The sequence below is a fragment of the Condylura cristata genome, unplaced genomic scaffold (genome assembly GCF_000260355.1).
Source record: "Condylura cristata isolate star-nosed mole 26May11 unplaced genomic scaffold, ConCri1.0 scaffold00018, whole genome shotgun sequence".
NCBI classification, from domain to species: domain Eukaryota; kingdom Metazoa; phylum Chordata; class Mammalia; order Eulipotyphla; family Talpidae; genus Condylura; species Condylura cristata.
In genome coordinates this window covers 37111764-37132905 of record NW_004567119.1, presented here as the reverse complement: position 1 = coordinate 37132905, position 21142 = coordinate 37111764, and the positions used below count along the sequence as shown (strand labels likewise).

Sequence of the window (21142 nt, the reverse complement as noted above, 5' to 3'; positions counted from 1 at the left end):
AATACATACATACATACATATACACATATTATACATGCGTATATATATATACACACATATATATATATATGCACACACAGTGCACTGTTACTTAGTAATTACAACAGATAAACTGATACCATTTTCACTAATATGGATGGAAATGCTAAGTGAAATAAGTCAATAAAAGAAAGATAAATATGTGATTGTATCACTAATGTCTGTAATACATAGTAACTTAATTAAGGGTCAGGTAAAGACAAACTTAAAAACTAACCCTTGAAAGCTGTTTATTTAAGGGATAAGGTTGGAGGAGGTGTGGGGAAGGGTTGAGGAGAGGTAAAGATAGAGAGAAGGGAGCCCAATGGACTATTTTAGTGATTTAGTGGTGAGAGTACTATAGTGGCAATACCAGTAGGGGTATTCAAAAATTACTTCAATTAACAATAAATTAAGTAAGTAGATAAATATAATGAGTGATAAAATCAGTACTGTCATTTACACCAAGAAGCTTGTTTAATTAACCAACACTAGTATTTATGCTCTCCAGGAGTTTGCATTAAAAAGTTCTGTACAGATTTCTTCCTGGAGACTTTAATGTAAATTTATACATCATAAGACATGCATGCATAATGTTATCATTATCAGCAAGGGCTTCCTCATTCACTGCAATCATTTTTAACATTTTTTTTTGTCCGAGACTCCCAATGCAATTAGTATAATTATGCAGATAAGAAAATTAATCGAGAAAACAATTTCTAATTTTTTAATTGGATTAAACATGATTTATATATATATTTTTTTCCTATTGCAAGTGAAGCCTTGTGATTTTCCAGAGCTTAAACATGGAAGGCTACAATATGAAGTGCAATACACTCCAATACAAATAGGACAGTATTTTTACTATTCCTGTGATTCCATGTTTTCGACCCCTTCACGAGTGACATGGGGTAGAATTACTTGCACAACAACAGGATGGGATCCAGCACTGCCATGTCTCAGTAAGTAAACATCTTTAAAATTGTGCGTTTATAAATCTTTCAAAAGATGGAGACAGAAAAAGGAGTACAATTAAGTCTTATCTGACAAAATAAGGCTGAGTTGAATGTTGTGAGCCAAAAAACCAAAATAATTCAAAACAGTTCGTTATTGGAGGAATTATTCATGAAAATTATATGAGAAATAAACTAGGGATTTTATATAACTCTACATAATTTACATTTTAGTAATTAAAAAAGATAAATAACTTCAGAAATTGATTTAATATTTTTAAACAAACATTTAGCAAAAGAAAAAAAAAGCACTAGTGGTTTTTTTTTTATGTTACCATATTGTTAATTAAGCACTGTAAAGACATTTTTAGTTTTATTCTTTAAACAAACATAGGTTTCTTCATTTTCATTTATCGTTTTTGTGATCCTTAGGAAAATGTGCTCTCTTTAATTTGGATAATGGATACAGTTCTGGAAATGCATGGTATTTACAGGGTGAATCTGTTCATGTTAAATGCCATGCTGGCTACAGTCTTGAGGATGGGCAGAGTACAATGACATGTACAGAAAATGACTGGTCCCCTCCTCCCAAATGCATCCGAGTCAGTAAGTACAGGAACTTACCTAGGAACCCAGTATGTTGATGATTTTCCAAAACTTGTATATCTTAACTGCAGCAAAAAGTTTATATCAGCTTCCTGTTTTGCCAATGGATCTATCTGGTTTTACTTTTTTTCAAGTGTGTATGCATGGATATAGCAATCTCTTGATAAGGACACATCAAAATTAATGTGCTATTGAAAGACATTGAGTCAAGAAAACAGTAGAAGATCCACAGACAAAATTTGTAATAAGAGAGTGCTATCAGCAAGAAGGGTATATAAGAGTTTCCACCATCTTCTCTACAAAAGGCACTGTTTTTGACAGTTACCTGTGAAGAAGAGTATCTTTGTGGGAATCTGGAAATCTAACATTTTTAGCACATTGTTGAAACAACTGGTTCCAGATTGGATGCACTGGAGTGGATGACAATAACAGCTTCACTTAACTCAGTGCCGAGAGATACACTCAGTCCATGATTTCTCCAGTGGGCAAAAGGAAAAAAAAAAGTGCATGTCCAATGTCCTGAACTACACTTGACACTTAGAAAAAGTCCCCTTTCTTTCCTATCACATCCACACTAGCCCACAATAGAGGAATCAGCAGTAACACAGAGGGTGGGAAACTTGAAGAGGGCATCCAGAGGTCAGAATTCATCCAGGGACAGAGTTCCCACCCACCTCTGGAGCCTCCATTAGGACGCCTTTCCACTGGCCCTGGCGTAAGTGTACTACAGAGCCTGCTCACTCACAGGGACTGCAGGTCTCTGCACACTTCACTAGCAAACCCACCCCACAGCATGGGCAGCTGCTCTACACATGCCAAAACGTGCATCTTCACAGATGGCTAGTGAGCACGAGAAAGCTGACTTATTATTCAGGAATGGGGATAAAACACAGACTTCAGCATTCAGCACTGTTTCAGGATAAGCCAAGAGGGAATTGTCAGGTGCCAGACTGAGTGCAAAAGAGAAAAAGCAGGCAATTTAAGAATTTCCTTGCTAGTGATGACAATACACTATAAGCAGGTATATCTGTAAACAAGGTCCCAGGAAAAGTCGCAGAGCCTTTAAAAGTTTTCACAGAAATATTTCTCTGCTAATGTTCATCATAGAGACTAGAGGAACTATTTCAAAGGCAAGGAGAGTAATTAAAAACTTTAAAAAACATGAAGTGTGAAGGAAATAAGGCATCTCAGAAAAACACAATAGTTTTACATTTGATCCCAAGTGATGGAGGGTATGATTTATTATTTTTAATATTATTTTAAAACATTCATTCATTTAAGAGATTTATTTATGTATACAGAACTGGGGTACAGGCTAGAGGTGAGGGGGGTGAGAGAATCCACCAGAGACAGAGTGGGGAGCAGAACAGGCAGACGTACTGAAATACACTGCTGAAGGGAGCAGCATGTGGGTCAGGAGAGGTCTGCCACACCACGAGGGTCACCTCCCTAGCTGGGGATCAAACTCAAGATGCAATGGCAGCTTCACAGTGCTGTGCTTTAACCCTTTGTGCCAGCAGGAAGGGCCCTACGCATATATTTTAAATTAAAAAAAAAATTATCTGCAATTTTACTTTTTTTGTTGTTGCACAATTCTACATTTGACCGATATACTCACCACCTAACTTTTGCCAAAAACAACATAATTACCAGTTCTCTCACTGCAAATTTTCTTCATACTGCCTTTTGTAGCTAAACCATTCTCTACCCCTAACCACTAGAAATCTCTAAATTGTTCTTTATACTTATAGCTGTGCTTTCTCCAGAGTGTCATATATATGGAAGTACACACCACGTTTTCTTGTTAGTCTAGTTTTGAATCAGTGTAATTCATGTTGTTGCATATACCAATAGTAATTATTTTTATTGTTGGGTTTTATCCCATTGTATTGTGTATTGTATACCATTTTCGTTCGTACATTCATTCAGTGAAAACATGTGGGATGTTTCCAACTGGGGGCGTTTATGAATGTTTCTGCTAAAAATGTTCATATAAAGGTTTTTCTATGAACACAAATTCATTTTTCTTTTTCTTTTAAGATTGTTTTTAAACTTACTTTTGTGTAGAAGAACTGGTGTGTAGACCAGAGGTGCCGGCGGTAGGAGGATTCACTAGAGACAGAGTGGGGGCATAGGATGAGTAGATTTACTGAACTACACTACTGAGGGGAGCAATGGGCAAGACAGGAGAGTTCAGCTGCTCCATTATGTGGGTTAGTTCCCTGCCCCTGGGATCAAACTCAGGCCACAGTGGTGACAGTGACCCTAGACCACCAGAGAATACCAAAGATTCACTTTTATTTTTTTTTTTTTAGATTTATTTATTCATACAGAACTGGGGTGCAGGCCAGAGACGCAGAGGGTGAGAGTATTCACCAGGGACAGAGTGGGGAGAAGAACAGGCAGATTGACAAAGTACACTGCTGAGGGGAGAAGTGTTCGGGTCAGGAGAGGTCTGCCGCACCATGTGGGTCACCTCCGGGGCAGGCGGGGATCGAATTCATGTGGAAGTGGCTTAAGCATCTTAGTGCAGTGCTTTAACCTGCTGCGCCACCAGGGAGGGCCCCCAAAGATTCACTTTTCATGGGTAAATATACAGGTCTGGAATTGCTGGATGGATGCTAAGTACATAGTTAATTTTACAAGTCTTGGGTGATCATTTTCATTCATATATGCAATGTCTAATCACTCCAACTGTTCCTTAGCTTTACTAGGACTGGGTAATAATTAGTTTCTTCTGACTTTTAATTGATATGCTAATATGTATGTGGTGGTATTCCATTGCTCAGTAACTAATGCTGCTGAACATTATTTTCTGGTTACATAATTTTTTTAAGACTGTGGAAATACTCCCCACTTTTTCACTGAGTTCTTTTTGCATTATTGTATTTTTAAAACTAATTTAAATATTTTGGCCACAAGTCTTTCTGTTGGACATATGGTTGGCAAATATTTCCCTCCAATGTAGCTTTACTCTTCATTTTCTCACTAATCTTTCCATAGAGTAAAAATGTTTAATATTGATACCATTCACTGAATTAAAATTTTCTCTGAGGAACCAAGCTTTTGGTGATATTTATGCCTAAACCAATTCCATCCATTCTTCCAGAAGTTATATTTTGTTTTTGTATATATGATCAATTTTGTGTCGATCTTCATAAAAATGTATGAGGAGTATGTTTAGAGTTATTACTTTGCCTTTGGATGTCTGATAATCTTTCTCCTTTGCCTTTGTTCCTTTGCAATGATTCTGACTATTTTAAATTTGCTTTGTTCCAAAAAGGAATAACTAATATATCTTGACTTTGTATCTCAGTAATTCAACTTATTTTTTAAAAAACACTAGAACCTGAACATGAATGACTCCTTAATTTTTATGTTGTTATATTATTTGAGCCATTATGAAAATGTTTTTTGAACATATACTTACCTTTTCATATGCTTTCTCCCTTTTAGAAACATGCTCAAAATCAGATTTAGACATTGAAAATGGTTTTATTTCTGAATCTGAATTAACATATGCCTTACATAAGGATGCACAATATCGATGCAAACCAGGATACTTAACTGAAGATGGTAAAGTGTCAGGATCAATTAAATGTATGCAAAGTGGATGGTCAGCTCAACCTATCTGCATTAGTAAGTAATTAATGGCTAGTTTTCCTCACCTAAATGATACTGTATAAAAGCTTAGTTTTAACTTGATTATTTGGAGTGAGGTTGCTTGCATGGTTCTCTATGAAAAGATATATAAAAGTAACTGAAAAAATATATAAAATTTTGCCTTTTAAGATTAACAGTAGAGTCCAATACCAATCCATTTTTTAAAAAGATTTATTTATTTATTTATACAGAGCTGAGGTACAGGCCAGAATTGCAGAGGCAGAGACAGAGTGGAGAGAAGAACAGGCAGAATTTCAGGGTACACTGCTGAGGGGATCAGCAAGCAGATCAGGAGAGGTCTGCCACACCACGTGGCTCACCTCAGGGGCAGGTACCGAACTTGCACTGAAGCAGCTGCTGCTTGCTTGCAGTGTTGCAACCTAACCCGTTGCACCACGAGAGAGGGCCCCAATCCATTTTTTTAGGTCAAGTTTTTTTTTTTTTAATAATATGTTTATTTTCACATCATTTTGTGCATTTTTTTCATCTCAGTTGTAATCCCCGTGGGTTTCTCATTACCAAATCACCCATGTGCTATCACACATATCCAGTGCATTTCCCTCCCCACACTGTTTCTGATCCCATTCCCCACTCCACCCCCATAAAATGTCTCTGGTATATAGCTGTTCATTATTATTATTTTCTTGCCTGGTCTGTTATACTCCTGCTATGAGTGGAACCACCCAGTATTTTTTCTTTTCTTTCTGGCTTATTTCAGTAAGCATTTCTTCTCCAGCTCCATCCATGTTGTTACAAAAGACATGTGTTTATTATTTATTTTTTTGGTTGCTGAGCAATATTCCATTGTGTATATGTACCACATCTTCTTAATCCAGTCATCCATTTTGGGGCATTTGGGCTGTTTCCATGTCTTTCCAATTGTAAATTAAGCAACAATAAACATGGGGTGCAGGTATCTTTTTCAATCAGTGTTTTTGTGTCTTTTGGGTAGATACTTAGAAGTGGGATTGCTGGGTCATATGGAAGCTCCATGTTTAGCAGTTTGAGGAACCTCCAAATAGTTTTCCATAGTGGTTGTACTAGTTTGCATTCCCACCAGCAGTGCAGGAGAGTTTCTTTTTCTCCACATCCTCGCCAACACTTGTTGTTGCTAGTTGTTTGAAAATGTGCCATTTTCACTGGGGTGTGAGGTGGTATCTCATTGTGGTTTTAATCTCCCTTATTACAAGTGATGAACATTTTTTTCATATGCTTGTTGACCATCTGCATTTCCTCTTTGGAGAAGTGTCTTTTTAGCTCTTTTGCCCATTTTTTGATGGGGTTGTTTATTTTTGTTGAGTTTCATCAGTTCTTTGTATATCTTTGTGATCAATCCTTTACCACTCATTTTGTGTGAGAAAATTTTTCCCAATCAGTGGGATGTCTGTCTTTTGTAATGTCTTTTTTGCTGTACAGAAGCTCTTTAACTTGATGGAGCCCCATCTATTTATCCTTGTTATGTCAAGTTTTTTTTTGTAATTTAAAATATCCTGTGATTTAAAAACTATTTATGGATAATTATGTGTATACTAGTGTACACTCAATTATTTCTACCTGAGATTTCTGTGCTTACTGCATTTTTTTTTCTAGGTACTCATTTTTATATAAAATTCTTGGTTTTTAGAAATAAAGAGTACATTTTTTTTTATGTGAACATATGGGTGCACAATGCATGATCTTAGAATACGGTAACTTGTGTAATGTATAAGTTAGATATTATAGGACAGGGCCATTTTAGAAAATCCTCTAGAAAATTTTCATAAATGCCATGTAGTTATGGAGACAGAGAAATATTTCTAGATAGTACCAAAATATGTTGTTTAAAGATTCTCCTTTCACACTATCTAGACATTTATAAAGATTTTCTAAGAACAACTTGCTTAGTTTTATTAACCCTAAAGTCAATGACATTTTTAAAGTGATATTTAACAGTCACTTAAATGCATATTTAAGATACACATTTTACTGTTTTCCTTTCATTTCCATTTTTTGACAATTTCTATGCTTTATGATCCCAGTCAAAGAGCTATAAAGGATATAGTTGCCCCTACCTCAAACTTATATCATACTAAATTGTGATTATTATAACACTGTTATTATGAAAGAGGAAATATCTCTATTGTCATATTACCTTATTAGTATCATTTTGCTTTATTTTTAACAGCTTTACACTAGAAATTATAAAATTGGGGAAATTAATTTTTTATTTGCTGTATGTAGAACAGCAGTAGTGAACATTGAAACTATATTTAAATATTTTATTTTCTTATACCTAGTTATGAACAATAGAACTCTATACTCAACCTTGATAATTACAGAAGAATACAAAGATATAGGAAAATATTTGAGACATTAAATCAGCATTATTCCTTAAACTTAAGATGTTTCAAAGTAAACAGCTTTATAGAATGTTTAACACTTTATTCAGATTATTGAAAATTAATCTTTTTTGCAATTAATCTTTTGTTATCTGGGATAGTCACAACTGTTACAAAGTTTGACATCTTGACTCATAAAATGCTATTCTGGTTTATTAACAATAAGAATAATATATCTGCAATGGTCTGTTTTGTTCTCTCAGCAGAATGGCAGAAATGTAATTGAAAAAATGTTCTTAAAACAAAATTTTCAGAGAATTTAAGTGTGGAAAACATATTTTTTCACTGTGAATAAGCTTCAGGACAGGGACTTAACATTGACATAGCTTATTTTATATAATTAGCACACTCTTTGGTAATAGCAGACTCTTTGATAATGCTGTTTTCCCTTGGGGTGGTATTTACTCCATTAGATTGTCCATTAAATGATATTAGAAATGGAATATTCGATTCTGTCATGCTTTAGAGTCGTGTGATATGCCAGTATTCGAGCATGCCAGACCCAAAAGTAATAGCAGTTGGTTTAAGCTCAACGACGAGGTGCAGTATGAATGTGACGTGGGCTATGAAAGCAGAGACGGAGATGCCAGCGGCTCCATAGTGTGTGGTGGTAATGGTTGGTCCGGTAAACCTGTGTGCTATGGTAAGTGCTTTTTTTGGTGTTTTCTTTTTCAGAATTAGTAAAGTTGATAAGTAGAGTCATTTTTAAGGGACAATGATTTAACATTAAGGTGTCACTTGTTCATTGTTATGAACTGACAAATGAGGTTGTTTTGATGTCCAAAGATAATTATCTTTAACACAGTGTGTTAAAATAATGTTTTCTATGGGCCATATACATCATAGACTTGTGAATATAGTCTAGCTGTTTTGGTCATTCTAAAAACAAGCTTTCAATTATAGCAATCTGGCTACTAGCTAGCAAAATTACAGCTTTTTACAAACTTACCAGTTTTTTTTGCTCTTAAGTTTCTGCATGTCCTGAAGGGAGTTCTTAATTTGACATTGCTTACCATTCACCTGTTTTCCTGGGCTAGTAATAGGGTCCGGATCTGTGGGAAATGAGTGTATGTAGTGTTCCACTGCAAGCAAATAATATGTGCAAAACTTGGAAAACCAAACAATATTTGGGAAATTTCAGGGTGAGCAGATTTTACTCAAGATGTGGTGGAAAATTTAAGCTAAGGATGGCTAGAATACAATGGAATAATGGCTAGGGCATACAGTATTTGTATTAATTTTAAAATTAGTCAAAAGTCATAAAGGTTTTTGAAAATTTTATTTTTGAACATACTTCTTCACGGTGTATTTTTGAACATATCTTTTCCCTGTGAACCATGCTTATACTTGGCAAGAGAATATTCTAGAGTCTATGTATGCTAAGAAAATGGTAAGAGTTACACAGGGTGGTGGCTGAAGCATACAGAACAAAGGACAGATTTGGGATATATTTGGTGCAACAAAACATAGGAAATGTTATTAAAATATTAAGTGAAATAAAGAATACAGTCACAGGAACCCCATCAATGTTCAAATTTTTCTGAACATTTTTAAAAAATAATTAAATAGGTATGCCTTTCTGTAAGTTAGTATTGGCAGGAGAGAGAAGATTTGGGGAGGAACATCACAACTTTGACCTTGAGCATATATGGCTGAGTTCCCCACAGATGGTTTAAACTAGATCTGTAACTGCAGAGTTGAACATATAAGTGCAGCCAAGAGACATATATTTGGGGTTATCATCCTATCAAAATAGGAAAGTAATACAGAATGAAGAAAAATGAGATCTCACGACAGATAAAAGATCATTCTAACATTTAGTTGTGAGACAAAAAAGAAATGGTGACAACATAGTTAGAACCCAGAGACTCATGCGTAAAGGACATAGAACTTTGTTATAGATATGGAAAGAAGAAAATGAGTGATGGAAAATGAGGCATAATAAATTGATTAATGAATGGTAAAACCTGTGGAATCAACTTAGATGGGTTCTAAGTACAATTTAGAATTTACTAAGCAGACAAGTTGGGCAAAAACAAGACTATCTGAAGTTTGCTTATGCATTCTTATCTGTAAAATATTTTAATATTCATGAAGTCTCTGTAATGTGAAGTAGTGCTTTGTTTATTAGACTGAATTGCCATTATAAAATCCCTGCCACGATGCCAATGTCACAAAACCCAAGAAACTGTAATCAAATTACATCTTATGATAGCTGAAGTGGTAAACATTTCTAATTCAGCTGATATATGGCATTAGAAAAGCATTAAAAAGTGTTGGATCTGACTACCTAGAGTCCAACAATAACCACAACAGAAAGTTCTGATGAAGACATAGCAGAATCTGTACAGAACCCCTGAAGAAAATGATTTGTAAGAAAATTTAATATACTTGGAGTAGAGCTTTCAAGTAATTTGGCTAAGCAAAAGAATGGGTATTACCAAGATATTACTAGAGGAAATAAGTGGTAGAAGGAAAATGAAATACAAAAAAGATGGAGTCATGATAGCATATGGATGATTATGAGAAGGAGCAGAGAAAACAGCAGGCTGAAATGGATCTCATGAGATGGGGAGGGAAGGCAAGGGAACCAGAGGTCAGTGCAGGTACTAGGGGCAACAAAGCTACTTGCAGCAGTTTAATAGGAGGAAGACAGGATAATCGATACGTAAATCTAATCTGAAAAGTTGTCCTTTGAAATAGGATACAAGGTCATCTGAGAATGAGTGAAGGCAAAAGGGGAAAGCAACTCTAGGTAAAGTAGAAAGTATGTAAAGTGGAGACCAGGAAGATACAGACTGAGTTTATTATTCAAATGAGGTAAGCTTGTCTGGCATTGTACCCAGAAGTTGAATGAACAAATAACAGTTTAGTGTTCTTTTTCTTTTTAATAATATAATAGTTTATTTTTACTTTATTTTGTGCAGTTTTCCATCTCAGTTGTAATCCCCATGGGCTTCCCATCACCAAATCACCCATGTGCCATCATCAGAGTCCAGTGCATTTCCTTCCCCCCACTGTTTTTGATCCACTCCCCACTTCACCCCTGTAAAATGTCTCTGGTATATAGCTGTTCATTATTACTATTATTTTCTCGCCTGGTCTGTTATACTCCTGCTGTGGGTGAAACCATCCAGCATTTTTTCTTTTCTTTCTGGATTATTTCACTAAACATGATCTTTTCCAGCTCCATCCATGTTGCTGCAAAAGGCATGTGTTTATTTATTTTTTTGTTGCTGAGTAATATTCCATTGTGCATATGTAGCACATCTTTTTAATCCAGTCATCCACTTTTGGGTATTTGAGTGGTTTCCTTGTCTTTCCAATTAGTTTAATGTTTTTTAAAAACAACTTTCTCAATCATGTAGCTGAAAACTGTACACAGACTGATAATTGAGTTTACTTCAAATACTCCAAGATTTCATTTTTTTAGAATTCTCTTCAAAAGAATTGTTATAAACCACTTAAGTCAAACCATAAACCTTAGATTAAAAAAAAATCATACTAACATTTCCAAGTATAGCAGGTCTTTGAATACATCATTTTGCTCAATGTCCTTCCTGATAAAGTTAATGAGAAAAACACAATCCTGGCTAATGTCAATCAAAAGTAGGTTATTCAGAAACCTGCTTCGGTTATAGATTTCTTTGCTTAAAGTCACAGTTCCCAAGCATCTACTGAAGATATTTGAGAAGACTTACTATAGTAGTGTTAGGATTTACAATTCTCACTGTTGAATAAAGACAAATATTTCCCATTCAGGGTATGCCCATTCAGCTCCTCCTTTAAACCACATTTCCTAACACATTATATTTTTTATTTATGCATACAGAATTTGGGAGCAGCAGGCAGAGACAGGAAAGGACTGTCGCACCATGTGGGTCACTTTTGGAGCGGGGATCAAATTTGCACTGAAGCCCCTGCTGCCAGCTTGCAGTGCTGCCCTTTAGCCCACTGTGCTACAAGGAAGGGCCAAGACATCTTTATATAAATACAGCTGTTGAAAAATTACCAACAGCTAAGATCTCTTTGTTGCTGCTGTTAAGGCAAAAATTTTCTCAGTGTGATCGCATATAGAATTCATATAGAATGAGCATAAAATGTATAGACAAAGACACTACAAATAAAGTGACCTTTTTGCAGAATATGAAATAGAATTTGAGGAATGGAATTCCAGTACTTCTCATTCAAGGTGTGATGTTCTCAATTAATTTACTCAACATTAAAACTAAAGCAAGCATGTTGAGTTTTATTTGTGTCATTACTTTAAAATCACTTACTTCTAATTTTATAATGTCCAATAATTGACTCTTACATGGCATGAATTTTATTTTTTGCATGATTCTAAATTTTGAATTCCAGCTTTTAATATTGTAAATTTATTCTCTAGATAGGTTTCCAAGTGAAAGTGATTTTTGATAATACCTAGCAATATCGTAAATTGTACAAATTTTAGAGATTTAAAATTCTTAATTCAATCAGGAAAAGAAGCAATGTATTAAAATCTAGTATAAATGATAATATAATAAAGGTAGATGATGATCTATTATGTAAATATTCAGGACACTATGAATATACTTATGCATCCTTGAACACAATGTTTTTTCATTTTGTTTCATATTTCAATATGATCATGGTTTTTTTCTGCTAATATTTCTATTTGATTTATTTACTTAAGGAAGTGACTTTTTAATGTTTCTCCAATTATATTAGAAATGTTTCAGTGTTTTCCAGTTCCAAATAATATTAAATAAAAATACTAATTTCTATTTGTGTGCAATTTAAAAACCATAGCAGTATTTCTACGATCTGACAAGATAGTTGTATCCTTTGAGTACCAAAATATAACACTAAAGATTATAAATATCAGTTATAAAATCAGCACATTATAAACAAGTTACCTTTACAAATACAAATAAACTTGCAAGATACATATACTGATGTTCAATATTGTAATATTTTTTAAAGAACTTCCCATGAGTTTAGAGGGAGGTTTATCTGATGTTCCTCTGTATATGCAGTACATCTGGCACATCATTTTTTTTCTCTTTCTCCATTTTTTTTTTAATTTTTTTTACTTTTTTAAAAATTATTACAAAAGTTTATTTTTACATCATGTTGCACATTTTTTTTCCATCTCGATTTGTAATCCCCGCGGGTTTCCCATCACTAAATCACCTGTGTGCCACCACCATAGTCCCATGCATTTTTCTCCCTTCCCCCTCCCCCATTTTTGATCCCATTCCCCACTTCACCCCCACAAAATGTCTCTGGTATATGGTTGTTCATTATTTTTGTTATTTTCTCGCCTGGTCCATTATACTCCTGCTATGAGTGAAACCATCCGGTATTTTTCTTTCTCTTTCTGGCTTATCTCACTAAGCATGATCTTTTCCAGCTCCATCCAAGTTGCTGCAAAAGACATGTGTTTCTCCTTTTTGGTTGCTGAGTAATATTCCATTGTATATATGTACCACATCTTTTTTATCCAGTCATCCACTTTTGGGCATTTGGGCTGCTTCCATGTTTTTCCAATTGTAAATAAAGCAGCAATAAACATGGGGGTACAGGTATCTTTTTCAATCAGTGTTTTTGTGTCTTTTGGGTAGATACCTAGGAGTGGGATTGCTGGGTCGTAGGGAAGCTCCATGTTTAGCAGTTTGAGGAACCTCCAAACAGTTTTCCATAGTGGTTGTACTAGTTTGCATTCCCACCAGCAGTGCAGGAGAGTTCCTTTTTCTCCACATCCTCGCCAACATTTGTTGTTGTTAGTTGTTTGAAGATGATGGCACATCATTTTTATATGACATATTTAAGATTTATGTGGGCAGTGATATTTTCAGTAAAATACTTGACCTTTTCTTATAGAAAGAGAATGTACAATTCCCAGAATAAATGATCACTTAAGAGTTAAGCCTTCCAAAAACAAATATAAAGTTGGAGATGTGGTGAAATTATCCTGCAGACCAAAATTTTTAAGAGTTGGACCAGATTCAGTTCAGTGCTACCACTTTGGATGGTCCCCTAATTTTCCAACATGTAAAGGTAATTATTATTTACAATTGTTGAAACAAGAATTAGAATTTGGGTATCAATATTTTTTCCTCTCTTTATTTTCTGTTGGCTTCCATTGGGTATATAACCTAATGCATGAAACCAGAGGATATGTGCTGGGTAGTAGAAATGTCAAGATTTCCTTATTTAACAATTTTAATTGTTCTGAAATATGTAGTTAAAGTATCAATACATGTAAGGTGGTTAACATGAGAGGGGCTACCTTGTTATTTTTCCTGCTATCCAAAGTCCAACATTAATATGAGCTATTCCACATAGCATGGTTAATAACTCATTTCATTGTGTTTAAATATTGTTGAAGCATCTTATAGTCAACTGAATTACATGTACTAGTTTAATCAAATTTAAAACATGTTGATCAGATGTTAATCTCAAGTAATGATGTTTTTTGAAAGTTCATGTGTTTTTTAAAATATTCATGGAATATTAATATAGCTATAGTTTACATAACTATTAATTGGTTTATAAGCATTTTGGAATATCTATATTTAGCAAATATTTTACAGACTTTAAATATACTGCCAACAAGCTAGTTCAATAAAAGTAATAGAGATGGGGGAAATGAATCAAGTGTAAATAACATTTCTTTTTTCATAGTTTAAGAATGTTACAATATATTATACAATAGAAAACAAATTAAATAAAAAAATTATTTTGCTGGGTTTTAAAAAATTTACAATTTTCACAGTTTAAAATTTGTGAAATACACAATTTAACCACTAATTACCAATATTTCTACTATAGAGCAAGTAGAATCATGTGGTCCACCTCCACAACTCCTGAATGGACAAGTTAAAGAAGCACAGAAAGAAGAATATGAACACAATGAAGTGGTAGAATATGTTTGCAATCACAGATTTTTGATGAAGGGTTCAAATAAAATTCAATGTGTTGATGGAGAATGGACACATTTGCCTAAGTGTATTGGTAATGCATAAAAAATTAAATGCAATTAAGACTTTTGCTGGTGTTCATGTATAACAAATTACATTTTAAAGATGAACATTTTTTGTGTGATTTTCAGAGGCGAGATGTGGAGATATACCTGACCTTGCTAATGGCCTTGTTGAGAATGCTGCCCCTATATATCACCATGGAGATTCAGTACAGGTCAGTTGCAGAGAAACATTTACTCTGATTGGTCACAGCTCAATCACATGCATGAATGGAAGGTGGAGCCAACTTCCTAAGTGCATTGGTAAGAATACCTCTTAAAATTATTATTTATCAACTTAATATTTTATTTGAAACCATTTGCAACATTACTGAAATATGGAGATATTCTCAAATTATAATGAATTCAAAATTGCATGACCCTAAGTAATATCAGTCATGAAAACTTTCTAATTTTTGCTCCAATTTAAACCAAAACACTTGCTTCAACTATATTCTCTTCTGATTTCACAGTTTTCCTTTCTGTAGTTAATCTTCTACCCATATGTACTTTAATGTAATCCCCTCTCAGCGGTAATAGGTCTAATTCCAATTTTATCCTCCCATTGCTTGTTTTATACCTGCCTCTAGGCTACATTTTCACATTTCCCAATTGCTTCACATTTTAAATGTATATGTAGGAAACAATTCTTGACTTCAAATTCCCAATTTCATATTTAAGTATCTGTTTCTGTTTGGTGATCATACAAAAGATCTGCTTAAATCAACATGTTCTACACTATATGTATAGTATATTTATTTTCTTATTAAATAGGATTAATTTTCTTGAAAAAATATACTAAAACTAGCAACATTATATATTTGATTCTCTATAGAGAATACACATTTTTGATTTTATAGATAATTATTTTGGATTAATGAATTAAGATTAAAGAGATACTTGAAATCAATAAACAAGTGAGTGTGAAAATCTGTAGAATTTCACATATGGGAACAAATTTAGACATCTAATAACTGTTTGCTATTGTAATCATCCAAAGGAGTGAACCTCCTATGCTCTTCCAGTATCCAATATGAAAATGTCTCCATGATGGATATTTTCTCTAAAATTTCTTAAATGAGGGATAGGAATTATATTCCTACAGAATAGTTCATCTCTTGCAATGTAATCAGGAATAAGCTGGTTGGTGGAATTTATAGACATATATTCTAATTTCATGATAGTATTGAATTCTGTATCTATTTTTGGAGTAGTTGTCTTTGGTTTTACAATTAATCTTTCCTGGAAAATTTTCACTTTATAGAAACACATTTACTTAAAAAGTGTAAGCCATCAAGGCTATTTGCAAATGACCCAAATCCATCACAAGAGACTGAATTTAATCATAATTTCACTAAAAGTTACAAATGTAAAGGAAAACAAGAAAGGAAAAATTCCACCTGCATAAATGGAAAATGGAATCCGGAAATAAACTGCAATGGTAAGCTCCTGTTAATAAAGCTCTTGAATTTTTATCCTATTTCTAAACCTGTAAAATAGTTATCTTTTTATTATTTATTTATTTGATGCTACAAATAAGTTTTAGGGGCTTTCCTGGTAGCACAAGGGGTTGTATCTCAGGACTATAAAGCTATCCACAGCTACTCAAGCACGAGTTCAATCCCTGGCCACGGAACTAACCCACATGGCACAGCAGACCTCTTCTGGCTTGCCTGCTGCTCCCCTCTGCAGTGTATTTACCTGTTCTGATACCCACTCTGTCTCTGTCTTCTCACACCCCTCTTCTCTGCACCTCTGGTCTCATCTCAGATCTTATATGCATAAATAAAACCTTAAAAAATAAAGTTTTAGACTGGAAGGCAGTTTAGAAACTAACCAAAATAACAAAATAATGATATCTTGTGCATCAGTCAGATATATAGTAGGTCACTCAGAAATGTGGTGGTTTTAAACTAACATCTGGACAGTAGGTATGTTTATTGTTACTGGAAAATCATTGCTTTTCTTTTTTTTTCAAAGTTTTTTTTTTTAAGATTTATTTATTTATCCATACGGAACTGGGGTACAGGCCAGAGATGTGGAAGGTGAGAGGATTCACCAGAGACAGAGAGGGGAGCAGAACAGGCAGATCGACAGCTGGCGGGTCAGGAGAGGTCTGCCACGCCACGTGGTCACCTCCGGGGCAGGCAGGAATTGAACTCATGTGGAACGGGCTTTCGCTTCTTAGTGCTGTTCTTCAACCTGCTGTGCCACCAGGGAGGGCCTAATTCTTTTTATTATACACTACTGTGCTCAGATAACCTATTTCTATTAATTTCTAGTCAAAATTTGTAGTCATAAAATATTTTGTATAATATTTTAGTATTTTGAAATTCACTTATGTTTCTTATTGTGCAACATATTTTCTTGTTTAAGATTTATGTATCTGTACATACAGAACTGGGGTACAGGAGGGTGAGAGGATTCACCACAGACAGAGTGGGGAGCAGAACAGGCAGAATGATGAATTACATTACTGAGGGGAGCAGTGGACGGGTCAGGAGAGGTCTGCCATGCCATGTGGGTCACCTCCCTGGCAGGGGATCAAACTCATGCTGCAGTGACTACGATAGCTTCATAGCACTGTGCTTTAATCCTTTGGGCCACCAGGGAGGACCCTGTACAACATATTTTCTATTTTTGTGGTGGGTATGTTTTCATGTAGAAACATAGTTATATTCTAATTATTAGATCTGGTTAAAGTGGTTTGTGGTGTTTTTCAAATTTATCAATGTCTTTAAAATTTTTTTGTGTCTAATTGTTCTATCAGTCAAAGTTAAAAAGCTATCAGTGTTGCTTACTAGGACTGTAAGTATTTCTCTTTGTTTAGTTCTGCCCACCTTTGTTTAAAGTACTGTGACATATTTTTGTATGCATACACACTTACACTAGTTTTCATTGTGAATTAACTTTTCTGTAATTAAAAAAAAATCTGTCTGTATTTGTGTGGTTCTCTTGTACTGAAGTCTACATTATTTTAAAACAGTTGATCTTTTTCATGTGATAAAAAAATTCCCAACAAGCAAATTTAATGTGCTCAATGTCCTCAAATACTCTCTAAAAGCAAAAATAAAATAATAGCAAAGGACAAAATAAAAAAAGCAACTGCAATTTAGAAACTGGAACAGAACGTACTTCCAAAAGGACAAAGAAATAAAGAATAACTGAAGCATACATTATTATAAGCTAAGAAAGAATATAAACAGGCAACTGGTAGAACATAATGCAGCTTTTAGAGAAACTGTAGTTAGACTGAACTTTAGCAAATCTATAAAGAGTAAATACAAATTAAGATTGTACAGGAGAAAGTGGTAAAATATAAACAATAAAATGAAATTAATCCTTGAAAATAAATTGATAAAACTGCCAAGATATTTAAAACAGAAATAAGAAAAAATGTTTTTGACTAAAAATTAAATATTGCTTTTGACTTAGAAATAGAAAATCTGACAATATTAGTAAGCATGAATGAAATATTTTAATTAGTCAAGTATTTCCCTAAATTGAATATACAACATTGGAGAAATGAAAGCATTTACATGAATTTCCTTTAATCAAATAAAGATACAGTGTAACAGGAATCATAGGAAGGTGTAAAAAAGTTATTTTCCTTAGTTGAACAGATATTTCACATATTTCTCAGATATATATCTCAGTTTTATGATAGCTCATACACAAGCTTTTCTTTACAAGGGCTTTTCTTATAAACTGAAGGTATGTAACTGAAGTGAGGCTGTTAATATGTTAGTATGTTAATCCAAGTGCATTTCATTTACCTACATATCCCCTTAAATTGAAGGCAAACTTAGAAGTGGAATCCCAGGTGAGTTCTGAATTTTTTTTTAAAAAGATTTATTTTTATTTATTTGTGCATACAGAACTGGGGAACAGGCCAGAGACTCAGGGGCTGCTAGAGGTTTCACCAGAGACAGAGCAGAGAGCAGAACGGGCAGATCAAAAAGGTACACTGCTGAGGGGAGCAGCGGGCGGGTCAGGAGAGGTCTGCCGCGCCATGTGGGTCACCTCCAGGGCAGGCGGGAATGGAACTCATGTGGAAGTGGCTTTAGCTTCTCAGTGCTGTGCTTTAACCAGCTGCGCCACCAGGGAGGGCCGAGTTCTGAATTTTAAATAGCATACCTAATAGCATTGCATACCTAATAGGTACACTAAATAGCATAAACCTAATGAAATAACTTCTGAATATCTAAATCTTATATCTGCCAATAACATATATCAGAATCATTAGCAAATGTAATTCTTCTCTGACTAATAACCTTTACCTGTAGGATAACTTGTGAGGGTTTTAATCCAATCCTAATGCATTTAATTATTTGAATATATGAAATAAGATCCTGATTTCATTCTTGATGTAGTGCCTGCTACCAAATGAGTAACTCTGTTAGAATGCCCTAATTGTTAGAAATAATTAAAGTAGGTTTCACATAAGTTACTCAAAACTGATTAAGGAAGAAAAAAAAAAGAAACTGGAGAAAAATAAATATGATACAGTAAAGTATTATAAAGCTGAAAATAGAACTGATTTAAACAGAACACACATTATCAGTTGACCACGTATATATTATTATTGCTTCTCATGAACTGAATTATTACTTGATTATTGTTAACATGATTTTTAATCAAGAAATGTAATTTTAATATTTTTAGAAGTATCAAAACAACTTTGCCCACCTCCACCTCAGATTCTCCATGCTGAAGCAATGACAACTACAGTGAATTACAATGATGGAGAAAGAATATCTCTTCTCTGTGAAGAAAATTATATAATTCAGGGAGGAGAAGAAATTATGTGTAAAGATGGAAAATGGCAGTCAATACCACAATGTGTTGGTCAGTGTTGATTACCTTTTATTGATTTTTTCAGATGAAGTTAAACCCCCCCCTGTATTTTGTAGAAATGAATTCTTTATATCTTTCCACTTTATATTGAAAGGCTAAATTAGCATCTAGTTTATGTGTCAATCAGAATTCTTTTGCTTCGGTGTAATGAATCCAGACAAAAAATTCAGGTAACTATTATGTACCTTGTAAAATGTCCATTTATGCATAATTTATTTCTTATGCTAACAGGGCCAGAACAACAGAGCATATTATATAAATGGATAGTAATGTAGATTTTATGGATACATACATCTTTTCCAGTTTCAGCTTTTTTCACCTTTTAAATAAGTCAGTTTGTTAAAATTATCCCTATTTTAATGTTCAAAATGATGTTTGTATTTAACTTAAGCAATATTTGTAATTGACTCTTGATCTCTGTTTTTTATATAGAAAAAATTCCATGTCTAGAACTACCTGTTATAGAAAATGGAACCATTCAATTATCTAGCTTTCCAGAAAAAACTAAAGTTACATTAGAATCTAAGACCTATCCTCATGGCACCAAATTTAGTTACATTTGTGACGATGGTTTCAAGACATCTGCCGAAGAAGAGATAACATGTCACATGGGAAAATGGAGCTCTCTACCTCAGTGTATAGGTGAGGAAGAACACCATACAAACTAAATTCCATTTTCAGTAAAATCACTGAAAAATAAACAATCAAACAAAATATATAATTTTTTAATTTTACTCACAAATGTTTCCATAATCAAATCAATCCTATTATTGTTCATTTTACTGACTCATTATAGATCACTTGAAATTCTAACAATTTTATGTTTAAGCTGAGTATGTTGTGAAATTAAAACTCTGATCATTTAAACCTACAAATTCTTGTTCCTACCTATTTATTAAACATTGTATATTTGACTGTCACCAGGTGTTACAAATTTTTTTAAGATTCTTCTTAAAATGTCTTTTCTGATATCTTAGAATATATGAAGCTTCCTTAAGATGATTAATTTCTACTACTATACATAGAGAAGCATTGATAATTCTGAAATAAGTATACTTATTCTGAAATAAGTAAGTAAATTAAAGTTCTGTGTGCCTTCTCTGTGATGTGATGGTAGCTCCTGTATTGTGCATTAACTCAAATCCCAGAATAAGTGAAACATGGAATCATACTTTCATTTCTTTTTAGGTCTTCCTTGTGAACCTCCACCTTTGATTCCACATGGTGCTCTATTGCTAAAGGTAGACAATTACCAATATGGAGAAGAAGTCACCTACAATTGTACTGAAGGCTTTGCGATTGATGGACCTGCCTCTATAAAATGTGTAGGAGGAAAATGGTCCAGTCCACCAGAATGCATAAGTATAGTGTATCTTTTTTCTATTCAGATCAAGTGGTACAAATATGAAACTAAGTGGTAATTATATAATTAAACAAAATATATGTGGATATTTTCTGCTATAAAATTGATCTGTCTAGTAATTAAAGTTTGACAACATGAACCAACTTATTTCCTTTTTATATTATCTTGTAAACATTTACAACATCCTTTGATGTAAATCCCCAGAGACTTCTCTCCTATATCACAACTCCTCAGTCTCATAATTATTCACTTTACTGTTGGTTATTGCTATATAAATATATAATCTTAAAAGATA

The 21142-nt window shown here is 33.9% G+C and overlaps 1 protein-coding gene across 1 annotated transcript in view; it reads left to right on the top strand.

Annotated features, from left to right (window-relative positions):
• The window catches only part of LOC101633639 (complement factor H), a 52051-nt gene that overhangs the window by 26155 nt on the left and 4754 nt on the right, over nt 1–21142 (top strand). The window contains exons 8-18 of the mRNA XM_012726961.1: nt 795–980; nt 1404–1577; nt 5034–5216; nt 8085–8261; nt 13487–13663; nt 14438–14620; nt 14718–14891; nt 15892–16068; nt 19293–19475; nt 19917–20126; nt 20673–20846. Coding sequence (XP_012582415.1) covers nt 795–980; nt 1404–1577; nt 5034–5216; nt 8085–8261; nt 13487–13663; nt 14438–14620; nt 14718–14891; nt 15892–16068; nt 19293–19475; nt 19917–20126; nt 20673–20846 — 1998 coding nt within the window. The remainder of the gene's footprint in view (nt 1–794; nt 981–1403; nt 1578–5033; nt 5217–8084; nt 8262–13486; nt 13664–14437; nt 14621–14717; nt 14892–15891; nt 16069–19292; nt 19476–19916; nt 20127–20672; nt 20847–21142) is intronic.